Raw genomic sequence first — 24,161 nt, 5'->3', positions numbered from 1 at the left:
TGATGTCATCCCAGGCCCCTGAGCCCTGAAGAGATGCCTCCCTTGAAGCCAGTCCCAGTGGAGACAGCTTTCTTCATCCAGGAATTAGGAAAACCAGGCCCCAGGTCCAGTGGGGGAGACCCAAGGCAGACGTGAGCCATGACCCCCTTCTGGCATCGTGTGCTTGTCCGGGGAGTTTGCACCAGTCAGGCCATGAAACTGCCCTTGAGATGCTCCCCAGCCCCTGGATAGACAGCCTAAGGAGCTTCAGGGGGAACAGGAGCCAGGCTGAGTGACCTGGCAGGAGGGGTGTCAAGAATTGGGTAAGCACATCAGGGGAAAAGGCAGGGCCTATAATCAGACCAACGGATGTGGGGCAACCCAGGGGAGCGGAACCTGCTCCTACTTACAGGAAAGAACTAGGTCCTAGGTATGTGTCCCAAGAGTCCAACCAGGCCTGGGCCCAAGGCTGAGGAAATGAAGCCACACCAGCAGAGCCAGTGCAGAAACACCTCTCCACACCCCAGGAAAGGGCAGGAGGTCTAGGCTGAGCTGCCCCTTAGCACCCAAAGATCTGTGGAACTCAGCAGTCTCAGATGAGACAGGCAGGAAGAATCATCCCCTGGGCCTGGAGGAGGTTGGGAGCCTGGTCATCCATGCCTCTGGTCATGACTAAGAGGCCCACAGGAGGCAGCACAGATGCAGGCATCAGAGTCCATCCACAGGCCCCGTTCCTGCATTCCTCCTCCAACACATGCATCCACTCACTGGCAGAGGACACAGAAGGTAAAACACTCCCAAGGTGCAGCAGGACACTCACCTGCACTGGGTAGTGCAGGCCCCATGGAGTCCCCAGGAAGGTCCAGAGGGAGACAGCTGGGGCAAAGTGTTGTCAGTGCCGGCAAGGCCCAGGGCACATTGGGAACAACACCCTGCTTCAGAGCTCGATTGGTCAAAAACGAAGGCCCCAGCTCAGCCCATAGGGCACTGCCCCCTTGTGGCACACAGACCCAGCTGCTGGAGAGAACCAAACCAAGTCCCGTAAATGCCGGCCCCCCTCCCCCCCACCCCCGCCATCGTTTGTTGAAAACACATCTTTTTCATCACAATACACTCAGGACATGGATTTGCAGACCATCCTCTGAGAAGAAGCCCACCAAGATGGGCCCCAGCAAGGCCTAAAGGCAGAGAAGACTCTGCATAAAGGAGATGCTCTTCATCAGATTCCTGGGCTCCCAGGGAGAGAGAGAAAAATAAACACAGAGACAAGGGGTGGGGGGCAGATCCCTGCTGGGAGGGGTGAGAGACCACAGAGGACTTGGATGGTGAGTCACAATAGCCCCAAGTAGAGTAACGCCCGCATCAGCCTTTATTAGTAAAACCAGACCCAACCCTTCTCTTCTCCAGGAAGTCTTTCCTGATTGATGGGAGCCCAGGTTCCACTTTTCACTCTTTACCATAACAGATTGGAGTGTTGCCCTTTGCCCTTGTCCCAGTCTCTGACTCAGTGTGTGCAAAACCCACCTCACAATCTTTCCTCGCTGACTGGCCTTGACGTCAATTACCTGCATCATCCTCCCTTCTCAGGCCCAAGCCACTCCACTTTTAAACACTCATTCCTGGGGGCTCTCCTCTAGGCCCTCGAGGTGGGTCCTTGTCCAGTGTGCGTCGGCCCCCCTGCTCCCTGTCCCATCATGTACGTGCAGAGAATGGTCAAAACATCACCGGTGAGGCCTGGCTTCCTTGCCAGAGAGGCAGCTCCCCAAGAGAATGGATGCCCCCCCTCAGACAGGGACTCCTGGAGGCCGGGCTGGGCCTCCCCGCTCAGACAGGGGCTCCAGGGAACTAGCGCCCTGCCTGCTCCCTCAGACAGGGGCTCCAGGAGACTGGGGCCATGCCTCCCCCCCTCAGACAGGAGCTCCTGGATGTCAGGGCCATGCCTCCCCACTCAGACAGGGGCTCCAGGGGACTGGGGCCATGCCTGCCCCCTCAGACAGGGGCTCCAGGAGGTCAGGCCAGACCTCCCCCTCAGACAAGGGGTCCTGGAGGCCGGGCCGTGTCTCCCCGCTCAGACAGGGGCTCCTGGAGACCGGGCCATGCCTCCCCCCTCAGACAGGGGCTCCTGGAGGCTGGGCTGTGCCTTCCCCTTCAGACAGGGGCTCCTGAAGGTCAGGGCCATGCCTCCCCCCTCAGACAGGGGCTCCTGGAGGTCGGGCCATGCCTCCCCCCTCAGACAGGGGCTCCTGGAGGTCAGGGCCATGTCTCCCCACACAGACAGGGGCTCCAGGGGACTAGGGCCATGCCTCCCCCCTCAGACAGGGGCTCCTGGAGACTGGGGCTGTATCTCTCACCCTAAATGGATGGTCCCCGATGTAGGACGCACAGCAGATGCCCAAATCCATGAACTAAAGAATTCCAGGACACATTTATGGGGTTGCTTTATTCTCTTCCCTCACAGCTGTTGGTTGCACACACATGTGGGTACACACAGACTCACTGGGCAGAGCTCTCCATCCGCTCCCGGACAGGCCCCTGCGGTGGAGGCGGCCACACATCTGCTAGTAGAGGCTGTGCTGGGCGCAGTAGTGGGCACACTGCTGCCGGTGGTAGTGCAGGTGGTAGTCCCTCACCAGACGGCCCAGGACGAAGAGGAACTCATCAAAGCAGATCTGGTTGTCCTTGTTCTTGTCTGCAGCCCGGAACAACTCTGAGATGTAGTAGGGCTCCTTCCGGCCCTGAGGAGGGGCAGAGGGTCACCCATCAACCCAGGCACATGGCCCACAGCAAAGGGCCGTGCCTCCACTGCCTGCGTGGCACCATGGCAGGGCCCAGCCACAAGAGGCTTGCAGCAAACAGCCCATCACTCGGGCAGAGGCCAGGGCACCCTATGCTATGGAATCAGGCTAAGAGGCGGAGACATGGCGGGCACCTCAGCTAGCTGGCCCCAGGGCTGTGTGGGTTGACAGTGCAGCCTGGGCACCACTGGCTGGCTGACCCCCTGGCTGCTGGGCAAAGCTGAGCGGCCTGGCACCTCCTGACTTGTCTGCCCAGCTGCCCTGGCAGCCTCCCTGCAGAGGCCACCAGTCCAGGAGCTTTGGGATGGAAGGCTGTGCCCCTGCTTCACACTGGGAGCTCCTCCAGGCAGAGCCCACCTGCCCCTCGTGTCTGCACCTCCAGCACTATCGCAGGGCCACCAGGGGGTGGGATCGGATGTGTGCATGCTGTGGCGTCTGCTCAGGACTTATTTATGACACTTAGCCTGTGTCCCCTGCAGAAAGTGCAGAATAAGGGGAAAGAACATCATGGGCCCTGAGGTGTCCAGCATGTCCCAGAGCAGGTGGCCCTGAGGGATGAAGATCGGAGACAGAATAGGGGAGGAACAAATGCACGTGGGGTTGAAGGGGCAGCGAGAAAGAAGGCCAGGGTCAGTGTGCAGTGCGGTGAGAAGACAGGGACGAGAACAGAGTCCTGGGCAGGGCCTGTGGAGCATGTTCCAGCAGGGTTTGGCTGGTGGGTGTGGAGATTCAGAGTGGAGTCCTTGGAAAGCCTACAGGGAAGAAACCTGTTGCATCTGTCAGCAGCTGGGGGCCCGGAGGGTGGCCCTCATCTCCATGGGGAGCTCCATACCCTCTGTTTCCCCTGCCGCCCACCACCATCTAATTCACCTAATCTTATCTCCACAAAATTGGTTGATCCCAAAACTGAAGGCTTCCTGCTAGGGCAGGCTCTCCCTGGCTTCCTTCACCTCAGCCCCCCTGGTCTAGTGTCTGTCCCTGGGGGCCCTTAACCTGGGGTGGGGCAGGGGCGGGGGTGCTGTGAGCATCGGGCCCAGCCCCATGGGCTACAGACAGTTGGCCCTGGAAAGAAAGTCACCCTAGTCCCCTCTGTGACCCTCACAGCTACACTCCAGTAAACTGAGGGCAGGACTCTCCTCTGATGTTTCCCAAAGGTAGGTAAGGGGGAGACACGCAATGAACAAAGGACCGTTGCTTTTGGAATGTAGTGCCCTTCAGGGCATGGACCTGAAGTCCACTGGAGGTGACAGTCCAGAGACCCCTCCAGGCATGGCGCTGAGGGCAGAGGGCATTACCCCACAGACACTCCTGCCAGCCTTGCAGCCCCCAAGACACTTGGTAATCACAGACTCTGATAATGGAGAAGACGAGCAGGCCTGAGAGGGTTTCTGAGCCCCAGGCTGGTCCGAGAGCCTCTGTTAGCCCTTCAGACAGCAGCTGGAAGGGGAGATTACATTCCCTACCCCCACCTGGCTTCTGCCCAAACTGTCCTCCCCCAAGCACAGGGACAGGGGAGGTTTGTGCCAGTACCCAGAAGGGGCTGAGGCTAAAAGGGCAGGTTCGGGGCAGGATCTCTGACTGAATGGGGCTTCAGGCAGAGGAAAGATCAGCACCTATTCTCTCAGGAAACAGGATGAGCAGAGGAATAAACAGGTTGGGTTGGGACTAAGTCTCGGGGATTAGGGCTGAAGTGGGGCCAGGCAGGAAGTTTCAGGAGAGGGAGGGAAGGGAAATAAAGCTGGCAGATCCTGCCCTCCCAACTCCCTCCTCCTCCTCCCCTAAGTAGGAATTCTCTTGGGAGGTAACTCCATGTATCTACACCCTCACTACTCGCTTCCAACCCCACAACCAACCCTATACTTCATCCCCACCTGACCCCAGACCCCACACACCAGGCTCTCCATGAAGCGGGGTACATTGTCCATAAGCAGAGCCTTCAACTCCTCCAGGGACAGGGTCTCCACGTCTCCCTCCCGGGCTGCATACTGGTGGTAGCAGTGGATGATTTGGAAGAGGGATTCCTCCACTGGTGTGCCTGTCATGGTGGCTGGGCCGTGGCCAGGACAGGGAGAACTGGAGATGTAGTGCTGGAGGCCCTGGGGACAGTGGAGAAGCTGAGGAGAGAGCGGCCCCATGACAGACAGGCACTTCCTCCAAGAATCTTCTGCCCTCTCATTCTGTCCACCTCCTTTCACTCCAGCTGATCCCTTTTGCAAATGTGGCTCAGAGTTCCTGCCTCAAAGGAAGTTGTGCTGTGAGCATTCAGGACAGGGGTCTGTCCTTTCCTTGAGACAGTGGGCTTCCTGAAGACAGGAGCGTGTTCTCTGCCCCTAGACCCTACTCTCAACTTAGAAGTCACCCAAAATCAAAAGTGAAAAGAATCTAGACTCTTTGGTGCAAGACAGTACTAGACTACTTCATAGCACAAATGAAATATTAAAATTATACCACCCAGAACGCCCAGCCCTGCTCAGGTATTATTGTTTTCCTTTCTCGGTTGAATGTAGAGACAACACAAGGATGCCCACCTTTGTTCTGACCACCGCCTTGCTGCATGACCCTCTAAAGGGGTCTACTAGTCATCCACATGGTCCCTTCTGCCCTGAGTTGGGTTGGCCAGCAATGGGGCAAGCAAGGGCACCCACAGCCACCCCTTGTCACCCCACAGCACCGACCCCGGTGCTTTACACACAGATGAGGTACCCACAATCTCCCCCTCCACACATCCTACAAAGATGAGACCCCTGTTTTCAGGAGGCAGGTTATCCCATCAGCTCAGTGGTCCCCTCCAGATTCTGTGCAGATAAGAATCAACAACTGCTGGTTCTGACTCTTATGAAGCCAGCCAAACACTAGATAGAGCCTTTTATACAGAGTATCCATGTAATCCTAATGAAGCAGGCATCATTTCCCCCATTTTCCTGAGGAAGAAGTGAAATCCAGAGATGTTAAGTAAATTTCCCAAAATCACACAACTGATCCACCTGGAACAAGATTCAAACCAATTGGGGGACCACAATTACCCTGTTGGGATATCCATCAACTGTATACATTCTCCAAAACAGGTAAGCCATCCATTTCTGCTTTCTCGGACCTGCACAGACCCAAAACCATCCACCCCACCTCCACTACTCTCTTGGGAGAAGTGCTGACCTGTGCAGTTGGGACAGGGTTGCTCTGAATCCACAGTGCTGGTCTCTGGTTTATCCCAGAGATTCCCCAGCGCTCAGGCAGGATGCATTTGTGTGAACAGGGGCCCAACCACCAAGTCCTATATTCTGCCCATCCTTGGTGCTTCTAATTATGGCAGCCAGTGTCATGACTCTTCACAGGTTCTTCAACAGCACGACTGAGCCTTAATTGCATTCCTGAGATGATATCACATGACATTTGCTTCCTACAATTAAGTCAACCAGTTTCAGGGACACACCTTCCTTCAGAGCCTGATCTGAAGCATCTCAGAATCACAAGTCACAATGTCCATACCTCAGAGCCCATCCTTCTGGCTCCTGGGCTTGGGTGGGGTCAAACCACAACTTAAATACATCTTCCTCAGGTGTCCTCCCTCAATTACTGAGTCACCGGACTCCACAGTCATTAAGCATATTAATTCATCCAACAAATATTTCTTGAGTGGCCACAGTGTGCCTGGACCTTGTTAGGTAATGTGAATATGACATGGGGCCAAGCCACAGGGTGGGGGTGAGTGGAGGGGACAGAGTCTCACACTGGCATGATCCACTGTGAACAATACAGGCCTGGTGGCATGAATGGTGCCCCCAGGAAGAGACACTTTCTGCCTGGAGAAGAGTTGAGGAAGATTCAATACAGAGCTGATTTTGAATTGAGACTTGAAGAAAAGATTCAATTGCATGGAGAAGCAGTCTCTGGAACAGAGGAAACAGCAAAAACAAAGGCTTAGGGGTGTGAAAGAGAGAGGCTGGAGGCTGCTCAGAGGCTGCTCAGAGTCCACAGGGCAGATAATGAGCACAGGGACAAAACAAGGCTGGAGAGGCAAGACAGAGGCAACACAAAGGGGCCTGTGTGCCAAACCAGGCCTGCACTGCATCCTGTGCACAGAAAGAAGCTGAGAGGATTTTCAGTGATTGGGTGATGGGTGGGAAGTGAGAAAGAAATGGTAGGAACAGTTTTATTGTAAGAAATAACCACAATGTGGAAGTAAACTTACCTTAAGGGGGCTCCATATAAGTGCCACCTGGGCCCTTGAGGGACAGGTGAATTCCCTTGGCCCAGGGCACACCTTCTTTCAGCCCATCTCAGCCCCGCTCTCTCCTGGGAGGGGCCACACCGGCTGGTGAATACACCTCCCAGAAAGGGGGGCCAAAGGACAGGCGATTGAACCAGAGATTAAGCCCCACATCACAGAAGGTTTGAGAGAGGATAGGGAAAGATGTAAGCCAAAATCTTTTTCAGATTGCAGGGTGAGACTTCATCTATACAACATAGTGATTTCTCCAGTAAATAGTGGTTCACCAAAACACTTTCATGTTTCCAAAGTAAAAACAGGGCTCAAATTTCTAAAATATAAAATGATATGGAAATGTCAACCTAGAATCATAGAGCTTTTATTGAATACTTTTATTTTAGCCATCACTGGGGTGCCTGGGTGGCTTAGTTGGTTGAGCGTCCAACTTCAGCTCAGGTCATGATCTTGCAGTCTGTGAGTTCAAGCCCCGCGCTGGGCCCTGTTCTGACAGCTCAGAGCCTGGAGCCTGTTTCAGATTCCGTGTCTCCCTCTCTCTCTGCCCCTCTCCCACTCATGCTCTGTCTCTCTCACTCTCAAAAATGAATAAATGTTAAAAATATATATTTTAGCCATCACTGTCCTGAGAATTTATCCCAAGAAAGTAATTAAACAGACATTAAAAAGCAATAGATAGTAAAAGGTTTACCACTGCATTATCTGTAACCAAGAAACAAAATAAAAATAAAAACCTTGAAACCACCTAACAAATTTGGCATGCCAATATATCCTTGGACATTCACTGGATAATGATTTGTCACTCAAAAGGGATTCCATTTTTATCATTTTTTTAATTTAATTTCTTTTTTAAATTTACATCCAAGTTAGTTAGCATATAGTGCAACAATGATTTCAGGAGTAGATTCCTTAATGCTCCTTACCCATTTAGCCCATCCGCCCTCCCACAACCCCTCCATCAACCCTCAGTTTGTTCTCCATATTTATGAGTCTCTTCTGTTTTGTCCCCCTCCCTGTTTTTATATTATTTTTGTTTCCCTTCACTTATGTTCATCTGTTTTGTTTCTTAAAGTCCTCATATGAGTGAAGTCATATGATATTTGTCTTTCTCTGACTGACTAATTTTGCTTAGCATAATATCCTCTAGTTCCATCTATATAGTTGCAAATGGCAAGATTTCATTCTTTTTGATTGCCAAGTAATACTCCATTGTGTATATATACCACATCTTCTTTATCCATTCATGCATCAGTAGACATTTGGGCTCTTTCCATACTTTGGCTATTGTTGATAGTGCTGCTATAAACATTGGGGTGCATGTGTCCCTTTGAAACAGCATACCTGTATCAAAAGGGATTCCATTTTTAACCCATAGCTTGTTTGGAGGGAGGGGTCATATTGCACCCCTCTTCACCTTGCCTTTCACTCAAGCTGGGACACAATGACTCCCCAAACCATTCCAATGCACAGTGATGACCTCCTTCCACAACTGTGCTATAACTAGTCTTTTCACTCAATGCTAGACTGAGGGCATCTTCTCACCCACTTAATCAATACTGGACTGATTTTTAATGAGTATATAGTGATCATTTGTTTGCATGTATCAAAATTCGTTTTTTTAATCCATTATTAGTAGACGTTTAAATTACTTTAGATTTATACATTTCAATCAACTCTTCCTTAATAATGATATTTCTTCAGAATTTTGCCATGTGTGCTAGGTGCTGGGGAGAAGGGGGACAGAAATGAATTTATACTCCCTTCCCCTGCCAGAGTTGCTGCTCTGCACTGTACCCCACCTCCTACAGACCAGAGCTGCCACTCACCTCCCAAATACAAGCCCCCAAGTTCCCAGCTCCGTAGCTGCCTCCCCACACCCATGCCTAGACACAGGTGTCACTCCTGCACCAAGTACACCCATATGGAGACCCATGACTTCCTTCTGTTGTGGGGGGGAGGGAAGGAGAACAGGAGTACCCCAACAACCTTCCCCACCCTAATATAAAAGTCACTAGACACTTTCACAGTATTACATTAACCTATATCTGTCCATATATTTACCTTTACCTGTGAGATTTATGCTTTCCAATGCTATCATATTTCTGTTTAGTGAGTTTTCATTTCAATTTGAAGAACTGTCTTAAGCATTTTTTGCAAATTTAGTGATGAGCTCCCTGTTTTGACTGGGAAAACAAAGAAGAAAAACCCAGGACTTATGGCTTCATGAGTGAATTCTACCAAACATTCAAATTCATACCAATGCTTCCTAAACTCTTTCAAAAAAAATAGAAGAGGAATGAACACTTCCAAACTCATTTAATGAAGCCAACATCACCTGATACCAAAACTAGGCAAAGACACTAAAGAAAAACTATAGGCAAATATTCTTGATGAACATACATGTAAAAATCCTTAATAAAATCCTAGCAAACCCAAACATTCAAATTCATACCAATGCTTCTTAAACTCTTTCAAAAAAAATAGAAGAGGAAGGAACACTTCCAAACTCATTTAATGAAGCCAACATCACCTGATACCAAAACTAGGCAAAGACACTAAAGAAAAACTATAGGCAAATATTCTTGAAGAACATACATGTAAAAATCCTTAATAAAATCCTAGCAAACTGAATTCAACAGCACATTAAAAGGATCATGCACCATGACTAAGTGGGATTTATCCCAAGGATGTGAGGATAGTTCAACATACGCAAATCAATCAAGGTGTTATAACACGTTAACAAAATGAAAAAAAAATGCATAATTATCTGGATAGATGCAGAAAAGGAAACTGACAAAGTTCAGCACCACTTCATGATTAAAGCTCAACAAAACAGGTACAAAAGGATCTTAACACCATATATGAAAAGCTTACAGGTAACTTCATCATCAGTGGGGGAGAAAAACTGAGATTTCCCTCCAGGATATAGCACAAGGCAAAGACACATACTCTTGCTGGTGCTGGAAGTCCTAGTAAAGAAACTAGACAAAAAAAGAAAGAAAGAAAGAAAGAAAGAAAGAAAGAAAGAAAGAAAATTATCTCTGTTTGCAGATGACATGATCATACATAGAAAACTCTAAAAACTAAACAACAATAAACCTGTTATAAATAATAAATTCAATAAGGTTGCAGAATACAGAATAAACATACAAAAATCAATGTGTTATGTACACAACAACAAACTATCCAAAAGAGAAATTAAGAAAACAATCTCATTTACAATAGCAAGAAAAAGAACAAAATGCTTGGGAAATAACTTACTCAAAGAGTTGAAAATTATGAAAATATTGATGAAGCAAATTTAAAAGGACACAGATAAGTGGAAAGACATCCTATGTCCATATGTTGGGATAATTAATGTTAAAATGTCCATACTACCTGCAGTTATCCATAAATTCAATGAAATCCTTATCAAAATCCCTATGGCATTTTTTACAGAAATAGAAAATAATCCTAAAATTCATATGGAACTACAAAAGACTGAATAGCCAAAGAAATCTTGGGCAAAAAAACAAAGCTAGGGGCATCACACTTGCTGATTTCACAATTCATCACAAAACTATGGTAATCAAAACAGTATGGTATTGGCATAAAACAAAAATATAGACCAGTAGAACAGAATAGACAACCCGGAATAAATCCACACATATAAGGTCAATTGATCTTTGCTAAGAGTGCTGAAATAAGTAAAGGATAGTCTCTTCAAGAAATGGTGCTGGGAAAACTGGATGCAGAAGAATGAAGGTGGCCCCTGGTCTCACACCATACACAAAAATCAACTCAAAATGGAGTAAAGACTTGAATAGAAGACCTGAAACCATAAAACTACTAAAGAAAAACATAGAAGAAAAGTTTCTTGACATTGGTCTGGGCAATAATTTTTTGGATGTGGAGACCAAAAGCACAGCCAACAAAAGCAAAAATAGACAAATGAGATTACATTAAATTAAAAGCTCTGCACAGCAAAGAAAGCAATCAACAAGTTAAAAGGCAACCAACAGAATGGGAGAAAATATTTGCAAACTATATATTTGATATCCAGAATATATAAGGAAGTCATACAACTCAATAACAAAAAATATTTTTAATGGGCAAAGAATCTGAATAGACATTTCTCAAAGGAAGACATACAAATAACCAACAGATATATGAAAAAGTGTTCAGCTTCACTAATCATCAGGGAAATGTAAATCAAAACCACAATGATAGGGAGCCTGGGTGGCTCAGTTGGTTGAGCGTCTGACTCGATTTCAGCTCAGGTCGTGATCTCACGGTTCATGAGTTCAAGCCCCGCATCAGGCTCTGAACTGACAGTGCCCTCTCTCTGCCCCTTCTGCACTCTCTCTCTCAAAATAAATAAACTTTTTTTTAACTTTTTTTTAACACTTATACATTTTTGAAAGGCAGACAGAGACAGAGTGTGAATGGGGAAGGGGCAGAGAGAGAGAGGGAGACACAGAAACAGAAGCAGGCTCCAGGCTCCAAGCTACCAGCACAGAGCCCGACGCGGGGCTCGAACTCACGGACCGCAAGATCATGACCTGAGCCAAAGTCAGCCACTTAACTGACTGAGCCACCCAGGCGCCCCTAAATAAACTTTTTTTAAAAAATTAAAAGACAAAATGATATACAATTTCATACTTGTTACAATGAGTATATTCAGAAAGACAATAAATAGCAAATGTTAGCAAGGATGTGGAGAAAAGTGAATCCTTGTATACTGTTGGTGGGAATGTAAATTGGTACACGCATTAGGGAAAAAAGTATGGAGGTTCCTCAAAAAATTAGAAATAGGAGGTTAAAATGGTGGAGGAATAGGGAGACCCTACATTTGCCTCATCCCTTGAACACAGCTAGATAAATGACAAATCATTCTGAGCACCCAAGAAATGTATCTGAAGTCTGAGAAAACAAACTGCACACAGCTAAAGTTAAAAAAAAAAAAATGACACATCATGTAAGGTAGGAGCTGCAGAGAGTTGATTTGGGGGAGAGAAGAGCTGTGGGTGCTTCAGAGGAGAGGGAGCCCTGATCATGGAGAGAGAAAGAAATACAGAGAGTGAAAACATGTGCAGGAGATTGCATAAGGAAAACTCTTCCCCAAAACCATTGACTGGGAAAGAGCGAGGAGCTGAATCTTTTAGCTAAACTGCACAATTGTAGAAGCAAGAGAGCACAAAGTCTGAAGTTTTAGAGGTCCGCCTCATTGCCAGGGTCACCCCTGGTGGGCTTAGCGGTGCTCTGGTGGGGAAGGAGAGCAAAGATTCAGGGGGTGGGCAGCAAGTTCTAAGGATCCTCTGGGTCACAGAGGGAGAAAGAGTTTTCCTTCTTGGAGTACATTTGGGAGAGTTGTCATGGCCTCTCTAGGGACAAAAGACCTGTTTGGCACCACTGAACTGCCCCATTCATTAACATAGGAATGGGGACACCAGCTAAGGGTGATGAGCCTTAGTGCCAGCGTTTTGCTGCACTTCACCATAAATTCCAACCCACTGCATGGTTCCACTACTGTTTTCTGGGACAAGCACCAGTCACAGCACAGGGACACCTTCCACAGAGGATCAACGCAGGCTCATGCCACATGGATTTCTAGGATTTGGAGTTTTGAAACCCAGTCATGAGCCTAAGATAAAACACAGGAGTGCTGTGCTGCCTGGCAGGTGGATGGCTCAGATGCAGGCAGGGTGAAGGCAGGAATGTGACAGAAGCTGGGGACACAGGAGGGGTGATTGTTTGCTCTTCTCTGAGGGCTTCCTGAGGAGTGGCAGGTGTCAGTTCCCTGCTCCAGGGATGAGAGAGAAAGGTGATACCATTTCCACCCCCACCCTTGGACCATCAACACTAACCAACTTCAGTGACCAAAATAGCACCGGCCAGTGGAGGCAAGACCACTTACACCAATCCCACCTCCCTGCACCCTGCAGGGTGCATCTCCACTAGGGCAAGTCTGCCTGAGAATCAGCACAGGAGGCTCCACCCCAGAAGACCAGAACAAAACTCTCACCTGCACCAAGTCTGCTGATCATAGAGGGTTACAAAGCTTCAGCTCTAGAGGAAATAAGATATAGCTTCCTTTGGTTTTTTTCCCCCCTTTGGCTTTGTCTTATGGGATACAGAAAAGGCTAATTTTTTTATTTGTTTTTCATTTTTCATTTTTAAATTTTTTATTTATTTATATACATATATATGTGTGTGTGTGTGTGTATATATATATGTATATATATATACATATATATATACACATATATACATATAGTGTACCTCTTCTTAATAAAGCCATTACTCTCAGGAGCAAGATTACGACAGACTCTCCTAACAGTCACACACCCAAAAAAATAGTGACCCATACAAAATGACAAGATAGAGGAATTTAACCCAAAAGAAAGAACAGGAACAAGTTACAGCTAGGGATTTAATCAATACAGATGCATTAATCAAGTAAGATGTCTGAACCGGAATTTACAACAATAATCATAAGGATATTACTGGGCTTGAGAAAAGCATAGAAGACACCAGAGAATCCCTTACTGCAGATAAAAGAACTAAAAACTAGTCAGGCTGAAATAAAAGACCCTAAAACCAAGTGGATGCAATGACAACGAGGATGGAGAAAGCAGAGGAACAAATCAGTGATATAGAAGATAAAATTATGAAAAAATAATGAAAAGGGGGAGGGAAAGAGGTATAGGATTGAGAATGTAGTCTTAAGGAACTCAGTGACTTCTTAAAGCATAATACCATTCATATAATAGGAGTCCCAGAAGAAGAGAAAGGAAAAGGAGCAGGTTTATTTAAGCAAATTGTAGCTGAAAACTTCCTTAATCTGGGGAAGGAAACAGACATCAAAATCCAAGAAGCACAGAGAACTCCCATCAAATTCAGCAAAAGCCGGCCATCACCAAGACATATCATAGTCAAATTCACAAAATACACAGACAGGGAAAGAATCTGCGGGCCACCTGGGTGGCTCAGTCGGTTAATTGTCCAACTTTGGCTCAGGTCATGATCTCATGGTTCTTTGGTTCAAGCCGCATATCAGGCTCTGTGCTGGCAGCTCAGAGCCTGGAGCCTGTTTTGGATTCTGTGTTTCCCTCTCTTTCTCTGCATCTCTCTGCATCTCTCTCTCTCTCTCTCTCTCTCTCTCTCTCTCCCTCCCTCAAATAAATAAACATTAAAAAGGTAAAACAAAATAACCTGAAAGCAGCAAGGGAAAAAAAGTCCTTAACCTATAAGAGAAAAGAGATAAGGTTTGCAGCAGATCTATGCACTGAAACTTAGCAGGCCAGAAGGGAGTGGCATGATATATTCATGATGAATGGGGAATATATGCAGCCAAGAATACTTTATCCAGCAAGGCTATCATCAGAATAGAAGGAGAGATAGAAATAAAGAGTTTCCAGGAAAAACAAAAACTAAAGCAGTTCATGACCACTAAACCAGCCCTGCAAGAAATATTAAAGGGAACTCTTCGGGGAGGGGGGAGGGGAGGGGACCAAAAAGCAACAAAGACTAGAAAGTAACAGAGAACATCACCAGAAATACCAACTTTATAGGTAACACAATAGCAGTAAATTCATATCTATCAATAATCACTGTGAATGTAAATGGACTATTTAGTCCAATCATTTAGCTCCAGTCAAAAGACTTAGGGCATCAGAATGGATTTAAAAAAGAAAAAACAAAACTCATCTATATGCTGCCTACAAGATACATATTTTTGACCTAAAGACACCTGCAGATTGAAAGTGAGAGGATGGGGGGGGCGCCTGGGTGGCGCCCAAATTTGGCTTAGGTCATGATCTCGTGGTTTATGGGTTCAAGCCCCACATCGGGCTCTGTACTGACAGCCCGGAGCCCATATCTTGGAGCCTGCTTCAGATTCTGTGTCTCCCTCTCTCTCTGCCCCTCCCCCACTCACATTCTGTCTCTGTCTCTCAAAAATGAATAAATGTTAAAAAAATTTTTAGGGGCACCTGGGTGGCTCAGTTGGTTAGGCGTCCGACTTCAGCTCAGGTCATGATCTCATGGTCTGTGGGTTCGAGCCCCACGTCAGGCTCTGTGCTGACAGCTCAGAGCCTGGAGCCTGCTTCAGATTCTGTGTCTCCCTCTCTCTCTGCCCCTCCCCTGCTCATGCTCTGTTTCTCTCTGTCTCAAAAATAAATAAAAACATTTAAAAAAAATTTTAAAGAAAGTGAGGGGATGGAAAACCATCTATCATGCTAACGAACTCCAAAAGAAATCCAGAGTAGCCATAGTTAAATCAGACAAACTATATTTTAAAACAAAGACTGAAACAAGAGATGAAGAAGGGCATTGTATAATTAAAGGATCTATCCATCAGGACCTAACAATTATAAATATTTATGCCCACAACTTGAAGGCACCCAAATATATATCAATTAATAACAAACATAAAGAAACCCATTGATAATAATACAATAATGGTAGAGGGCTTTAACACCACACTTAATAGCAATGGACAGATCATCTAAGCAGAAAATCAAAAAGGTAACGATGGCTTTGAATGACACACTGTGCCAGATGGACTTAACAGATATATTCAGAACATTTCATCCTGAAGCACACATTCTTTTCAACTGCACATGGAACATTCTCCAGAATGGATCATATTGGGTCACAAATCAGCCTTCAACAAGTACAAAAAGATGGAGATCATTCCATGCATATTTTCAGACCGCAACACTATGAAAGTTGAAGTCAACCCCAAGAAAAAAATTGGAAATACCACAAATACATAGAGATTAAAGAATACCCTACTAAAAAATGAATGGGTTAACCAGGAAATTAAAGAACTTTTAAACATGCATGGAAGCAAATGAAAATGAAAACATGACAGTCCAAAACACTTGGGATGCAACAAAGGCAGTCCTAAGAGGGAAGTATATTGCAATACAGGTCTATCTCAAGAAGCAAAAAAAAAGTCTCAAATACACAACCTAACCTTACACCTTAAGGAGCTAGAAAAGGAAGAGCAAATAAAGCCTAAAGCCAGCAGAAGAAGGAAAATAATAAAGATTAGAGCAGAAATAAATGATATAGAAATAAACAAACAAAAAAAACACAGTAAAACAGATCAACAAAACTAAGAGCTGGTTCTTTGAAATAATTCATAAAATTGATAAGCCCCTAGCCAGACTCATCAAAAAGAAAAGAGAAAGGACCCAATAAATAAAATCATGAATCAAAGAGAAGAGATCACAACCAACACCACGGAAATACAATCAATTATAAGAGAATATTATGAAAAATTACATGTCAACAAAGTAGGCAATCTGGAAGAAATGGATAAATTCCTAGAAACATACAAACTACTAAAAACTGAAGCAGGAAAAAATAGAAAATTTGAACAGACCCTAAACAGCAAAGAAATTGAATCAGTAATTAAAAATCTCCCAGCAAACAAAAGCCCAGGACCAGATGGCTCCCCCAGGGAATTCTACCAGATATTTAAGAAAAGTTAATACCTACTTTTCTCAAAGTGTTCCAAAAAGTAGAAATGTTCCAAAAAATAGAATGTTCCAAATAAATAGAAAAAATAGAAATGTTCCAAAAATAAATAAATAAAATGTTCCAAAAAATAGAAAAAATAGAAACTTCCAAACTCCTTCTACGAGGCCAGCATTACCTTGATTCCAAAACCAAAGACCCCACTAAAAAAAATTTATAGGCCAATATCCCTGATGAACATGGATGCAAAAATTTTCAACAAGATACTAACAAATTGAAACCAACAGTACTTTAAAAGAACTATTCACCACAATCCAGTGGGATTTATTCCTGGCCTCCAGGGGTGGTTTGATAGTTGCAAATCCATCAACATGATACACCACATTAATAAAAGAAAGGATAAGAACCATATGATTCTCTCAATAGATGTAGAAAAAGCATTTGACAAAATACAGCATCAACTCTTGATAAAAATCCTCAACAAAGTAGGTATAGATGGAACATACCTGAACATCATAAAATCCATATATGAAAGACCCACAGCTAGTATCATCCTCAAGAGGAAAACTGAGAGCTTTTCCTCTATGGTCATGAACAAGACAGGAATGTCCACTCTCACCATTTCTATTTAAAATCTCACTGGAAGTCTTAGCCTCAGAAATCAAACAGCGAAAAGAAAAAAAAAAGCATCCAAATCAGCAAGGAAGAAGTCAAGCTTTCACTATTTGCAGACGACATGATATTCTATGTAGATAACCCAAAGACTCCACAAAAAATTGCCAGAACTAATACATGAATTCAGCAAAGTCACAGGATATAAAATCAATCTACGGAAATCTGTTGCATTTCTATACACCAATAATGAAGCACCAGAAAAAGAAATCAAGGAATCAATCCCATTTACAGTTGCACCAAAAACAATAAGATATCTAGGAATAAACATAACTAAAGAGGTAAAAGATCTATAGTCTGAAAACTATAGAACACTTATGAAAGAAACTGAAGAGGGAACAAAGAAATGGGAAAACATTCCATGTTCATGGATTGGTAGAACAAACATTGTTAAAATGTCAATACCACCCAAAGCAATCTACACATTTAATGCAATCTCTATCAAAATACCACCAGCATTTTTCACAGAGCTAGAACAGTCCTAAAATTTGTATGGAACACAAAATAAACTGAATAGCCAAAGCAATCCTGAAAAAGAAAAGCAAAGATGGAGACATCATGATTCTAGACTTCAAGCTATATTATAAAACTGTAGTCATCAAGACAGTATGGTACTGGCACAAAAACAGACACACAGATCAATGGAACAGAATAGAAAACCCAGAAATGGACCCACAACTGTATGGTCAACTAATCTTTGACAAAGCAGGAAAGAATATCCAATGGAAAAAAGATAGTCTCTTCAACAAATGGTGTTGGGGAAACTGGACAGCGACATGCAGAAAAACAAACCTGGACCACTTTCTTACACCATACTCAAAAATAAACTTAAAATGGATGAAAGACCTAAATGTGAGCCAGAAAACCATCAAAATCCTGGAGAAGAACACAGGCAGCAACCTCTCTGACCTCAACTGTAGCAACTTCTTACTAGACACATTGCCAAAGGCTAGGGAAGCAAAAGCAAACATGAACTATGGGGACCTCATTAAGGTAAAAAGCTTCTGCATAGTGAAGGAAACAATCAACAAAACTAAAAGGCAGCCTACAGAATGGGAGAAGATAATTTCAAACGACATATCTGATAAAGGGTTAATATCCAAAATCTGTAAAGAATTTATCAAACTCAACACCAAAAAACAAATAATCCAGTTAAGAAATGGGCAGAAGACATGAGCAGACATTTTTCCAAAGAAGACTTCCAGATGACTAACAGATACATGAAAAGATGCTCAACATCTCTCACCATCAGGGAAATACAAATCAAAATCACACTGAGATACCACCTCACACCTGTCAGAATGGCTAAAATTAACAACACAGGAAACAACAGATGTTGGCGAGGATGTGGAGAAAGGGGAGCCCTCTTGCACTGCTGGTGGGAATGCAAACTGGTGCAGCCACTCTGGAAAACAGTATGGAGGTTCTTCAAAAAGTTAAAAATAAAACTGAAACCAAGAGTCAGTCGCTTAACTCACTGAGCCACCCAGGCGCCCCTAAAAAAAGAAATATTTAAAAAATAATACTAATATAAAATACCTTTCAAGAACAAAAAGAAAACTGGCAATAGAATTACCTTATGATCCAGCAATCTCACTTCTGAGTATACATCCAAAAGAAATGAAATCAGAAGCGCCTGGGTGGCTCAGTCAGTTGAGTGTCCGACTTCAGCTCAGGTCATGATCTCACAGCTTGTGGGTTCAAGCCCCGTGTTGGGCTCTGTGTTGACAGCTCAGACCCTAGAGCCTGCTTCGGATTCTGTATCTCCCTCTGTCTCTCTGCCCCTCCCCTGCTTGTGCTCTGTGTGTGTGTCTCTCTCTCAAAGATAAATAAACATTAAAAAAATTTTTTTAATGAAATCAAGACCTCAAGGAGATAATCTGTACTCCCATATTCTTTTCAATGTTATTTAATAATAGCCAAGATATGGAAACAACCTAACTTTCCACTTAAGGATAAATGGATAAAGAAATTGTGGCATGTATGTACAATGGAGTATTATTTAGCCATAAAAAGGAAAGCCTGCCATTTTCAATATGAGTGAACCTGGTAGACATTATGCTAAGTGAAACAAGACAGATAAAGACAAAGTGATGCTGCATGATCTCACTAGATGTAGTGACATTGAGCTCAGAAAAACAGTAGAAAGGTGGTTACCAGGGGCTAGCGGTAGGGTGAAATGGGGAAATGTTGGTCAAGGGATACAGAGTTTTGGTTATGCAAAATGAATAAATACTGAAGATCTAATGTAAAACAAAGTGGCTAAGGTTAATAATTTATTTTATACTTGTAATTTGATAAGAGAGTAGATCATAAGCATTCTCACTACATAAAAAAATATAATTATATGAGGTGACTAATATGTTAATTAGCTTGATCATAATACACAATGTATTAAGTATAATCATCAAATTATACACCTTAAGTATATACAGTTATTAACTGTCAAATACTTTTCAATCTAATGAAAGAATGATGCCCTGCCTTATAGAAGATTATAGTCTGGAGGTAGAAGCAGACACCTACACAAAATGTAAAGGTAACGTATCTAGAAAAGAACCACAAGTTTAGTGCCAAAGCCACATCCCTATTGTAACCAGAGCACAGTCCTAGCCCTCACCTCGGTCCCATTGTGAAGACCAGCCATTGAAAGCGACACCTTGTAGCAGCCACAAGCTACTGCATCAAAGGACTCTAGTTAGCTTGAGAAAGACTCACTGGAAAGTGGCTCTGCAGCCCAAGACCTCAAGAGAACATTAGGTTGGGGTGGGGGGGAGAAGGATTCAAACAATTACTTTAAAAAGTAAAGAAACATGGCCACTTTGACACCGAAGATGAAGAATCAGGTTATAATAGTTAAATGTTGAGGCTCCATCTGGGATTTTTACCAGTTCTCCTTCCTATTTTACAGATGTGTTTTATCTTTATGATTAGAGCCAACTGATATCATAGTCAATGGCCTCACTGATTGGTATCTGGAACCAGTAGTGATGGTCTATGCTTGAAGACTGGTTACTAGATGCTTTAGAATCTTTAGGGAGAATGTTTAAAATGAAAAAGAAACAAAGTGTGGTATTATTGCATTTTCTGGGCAACTTAATTTTTTGCCATATAAAAAATTAGAATAGTATCATAGTATGGGGAGTGCCGGGGCTGCTTCTGTAGGATGGGGAGCCTTCTGGAAACTGAGAAGATAAGCTTCCTCTGTGCTTAGCAAAGACTTCACACCTACCCATTCATCTTACCTGAATAACAATTGCTGATAAGGAGCCCAAGGAACAAGTTAAGGAACAAGCTCAAAGTGACTTAGATACTAAATGCAGAGGCATAATTCAAACCTAGACTGTCTAGCTCCACAGCACCTGTTCTCTTCTCTTTTTTAAACAGCTTTATTGAGATATCATTAACATATAAAAATTGCATATATTTAAGGTATACAATTTGAAGGTTTGATATATGCATACATTGTAAAATGATCACATAATTGAGCTAATTACCATATCTGTCACCTCACATTACTACCACTGTGTGTGTGTGTGTGTGTGTGCACGCGCGCGCGCGCACGTGTGTGTGTGTGTGTGTGTGTGTGTGTGTGTGTGTGTTTGGGAAGATTTAAGATTTATCCTCCCAGCAGATGGCAAGTCTACAATACAGTTTTGTTAACGATCATCACCATGTGGTACATTAACCACATTATCTTGTCTCTGAATAACAGAATCCAGCTGGGTGAAAGGTCCTGCAGTTAGAGAATATTGCTGATACAAAGGCACCCACACATGATAGCCAGCCAGATATGTTCAAGAGACAGAAAGAAGACAGCCAGAATAATGTAAATGAAGAGCAGAGAGAGAGAGATAGGAGATTAGCTTAACTCTGTGAGGGAAGCAGAGGCCAGACCAAGGAAGACTTCACAAATTTGGAGTTTACTCTAAATGGGATGAGAAGCTGTTAAAAGATACTCCATGTTCATGGACCAGAAGACTCTGTTATTGCAAAGCTGTCAGTTCTCTCAAAACTTTCCATAGATTCAGCACAATCTCTGTCAAAATCCTAGTCAGGATTTTGGAGAAATTGACAAGGTAATTCTAAAAAGTATAGGGGATACAAAAGGCTCAGAATATCACAATTACGAAGAACAAGAGTTGGAGAAGTCACAGTACTAGATGTTGAGGTTTATAACAACAGCTACCACGGGGGGGGGGGGTGCACAGAGGGCACAGAAACAAGAGCAACACACCTGCCAGTCCCACCCAGCTTGGCATCCCGCCACCCACTAAACGAGATGCTCAAGTCTCTGGTCCACAACAGATGGACCGAGCTCCAGTCAGAGCAGAACCAGAATCTTGGGAGACCTCAGGTCTGCACTTAGGGGCTGATATCAAGGGTGGGATTGTGTCCAAGCCTCCATAATGAAAGGGACATAACATCAGGGACCTGATCTGCCTAGACCTCCGTATGAAAAAGTCACTGAACTGTAATGGTTTTAACAGAAAGCAGCAGGCAGTGCTACCTTTCTCTTACTATCCCTGGGTACAAAGTTTCAAGATAAGAATGATTGGTTAGACGGCATTTGCATCTGGACTCTGTCAGTAGATGAGCTAAAAGCAAAGGGGCTGTGGCACAGAATTTTATTGTCAGCCTGAGCAAAAGCACTTGAAGGACAAGGCAGCTGGCCTTCAGTTTGGGGACTTAAATCAAAAAACAGGGGCGCCTGGGTGGCTCAGTTGGTTAAGTGCCCGGAGCCTGGAGCCTGCTTTGGATTCTATGTCTCCCTCTCTCTCTGCCCCTCCCCTGCTCAAGCTCTGTCTCTCTCTCTCTCTCTCCCAAAAGTAAATAAACATTAAAAATAAATAAATAAACAGACAAACAGAATTAAAAAGGCAACTACTGAATTGGAGGAGATATTTGCAAATGACATATCTGATAAAGGGTTATTATCTGAAATATATAATGAACTTACACAACTCAACACCCAAAAAAACAAATAATCCAATTTTAAAATGGGCAGAAGAAATAAATAGACATTTCTCCAAGGAAGACATACAGATGGCCAACAGACACATGAAAAAAGGTTAAACATCACTCATCAGGAAAATACAAATCAAAACTACAAAATCAAAAACACAAGAAACAACGTGTTGGCAAGGATTTGGAGAGAAAAAAACCCTCAAGCACTGTTGGTGGGAATGCAAACTGGTGCAGCCACTGTGGAAAACAGTATGTAGGTTCCTCAAAAAGTTACAAATAGAACAACCATATGATCCAGTAAACTTTCTAATGGGTATTTACCCAAAGTATACGAAAACACTAATTCAAAGGGACACATGCATCCCTAAGTTTGTAGCAGCATTATTTACAGTAGCCAAGTTATGGAAGCAGTCCAAGTGTCCATCAGTTGATGAATGGATAAAGAAGATGTAGTATATACATGTAAGGAGTATTATTCAGCCATAACAAAGAATGAAATTTTGCCATCTGCAATGACATGGATGGAGCCAGAGATCATAATGCTAAATGAAATAAATCAGTCAGAAAAAGACAAATACTATATTATTTCATCCATATGTGGAATTTAAGAAACAAAACAAACGGGCAAAGGGGAAAAAAAGAGAGAGGCAAACCAAGAAACAGACTTTCAACTATAGAGAATACACTGATGGTTACCAGGGAGGAACAGAGGTAGGGAGACAGGGGAAATAAGTGATGAGGGTTAAGGATGCACTTGTCATGATGAGCAGCAGGTGATGTGGGAGTATTGGATCACTATATTGTACACCTGAAACTAGTATAACATTGTATGTCAGCTATATGAGAATTCAAATTAAATTAAAATTTCAGGGGTGACTGGCTAGCTCAGAAAAGCATGTGACTTTTGATCCCGGGGACAAGCCCCACGTGAGGGTAGAGATTATTTAATATATAAAACTTTTTTAAAAATAAAAAATGTTAGGGGCTCCTGGGTGGCTCAATCAGTTAAGCATCCAACTTCAGCTCAGGTCATGATCTCACGGTTCATGGGTTCGAGCCCGGTGTCAGGCTCTGTGCTGACAGCTCAGAACCTGGATCCTGCTTTGAATTCTGTGTCTCCCTCTCTCTCTGCCCCTCCTCCACTTGCTCTCTGTCTCTCTCACTCAGAATGGACATTTAAAAAAAAACTTTAAAAAATAAAAATTTTTAAAAACTAAATAAAAAAACACACATAAAAAGGGAACAAATCAACTTTTACTCTATCCCATTGACACCCCACACCCATCCACCAGAGTGAATAATTCAGAGGTCTGTGTTCTTTGGAGCTGGGAGATAATAGAAAATATATCATTGGTTTCTGCCCCCCCTCCCCCAGTGCTTGGCACAAAGCTCCTGAAACCCTTGTAATTTCCTGGGTGACAGGAGTGTCTATTGTTCTAATGAGGCAATTCTGGGTGGGTGCTTGGAGGACTCCCAGGTGGGGACTGGTCACCAGAAAGACCAAGCCCTGATTAGAAGCTTGAAATTTTCACCCCCATCCCCATCCTCCAGAGAGGGTCTGGAAATTGAGTTAATAATCCACCATGCCTATGTGAGAAAGCCTCCATAAAATCCAAAACAATATGGGGTTCATAAGCTTCCAGGTGAGTAAACAGAGGGGTGTGCCTGGACAAAGCATGGGAGCTCCATGCCCCTTCCCACATACCTCGCCCTACACATCTCTCCATCTGGTTGTTCGTCTGTATTCCTTACCATTTCCTTAATAAACTGGCAAGTGTAGGTGTTTCCCTGAGTTTTGTGAGCTCCTGTAGCAAATTATTCAAATCCAAAGGTGTAGGAGCTCAGGGGAAAGTCCAATTTGTTGGACAGAAGTTGTGAGTAACCTGGGTGCCTACTTCTTGTATTGGCATCTGAAGTGGAGGTGGGGCCAGTCCGGTGGGACTGAGCCCTTTGCCCATGGGATCTGATGCTGTCTCCAGGTTGGTAGTGTCAGAATTGAGTTAAAGTGTAAGACACCAGCTGGCGTCACAGAAAGTTGCTTGGTGTGGGGTAAAAAC

At 44.1% G+C, this 24,161-nt stretch overlaps 1 protein-coding gene across 2 annotated transcripts; it reads right to left on the bottom strand.

Annotated features, from left to right (window-relative positions):
• Nucleotides 1–2,400: 2,400 nt before the first annotated feature.
• LOC102954010 (protein S100-A15A) lies at nucleotides 2,401–24,038 on the bottom strand. 2 transcript variants are annotated; one of them, XM_042976708.1, is made up of 3 exons: nucleotides 23,857–24,038; nucleotides 4,667–4,870; nucleotides 2,401–2,714 (listed from the first exon to the last, which is right to left on the bottom strand). In XM_042976708.1, exons 1-3 carry the CDS (start codon nucleotides 23,857–23,859, stop codon nucleotides 2,538–2,540), a joined length of 384 nt encoding a protein of 127 aa, XP_042832642.1. In that variant the 5' UTR covers nucleotides 23,860–24,038; the 3' UTR covers nucleotides 2,401–2,537. The 2 variants fall into 2 exon arrangements, with proteins under 2 accessions (XP_042832642.1, XP_015395629.2); XM_015540143.2 differs by lacking the exon at nucleotides 23,857–24,038 and having other exon boundaries at nucleotides 4,667–4,995.
• Between the last annotated feature and the right edge of the window lie 123 nt (nucleotides 24,039–24,161).

Source organism: Panthera tigris, chromosome F3 (genome assembly GCF_018350195.1).
Source record: "Panthera tigris isolate Pti1 chromosome F3, P.tigris_Pti1_mat1.1, whole genome shotgun sequence".
NCBI lineage: Eukaryota > Metazoa > Chordata > Mammalia > Carnivora > Felidae > Panthera > Panthera tigris.
This window is presented reverse-complemented; position numbering and strand designations above follow the sequence as displayed.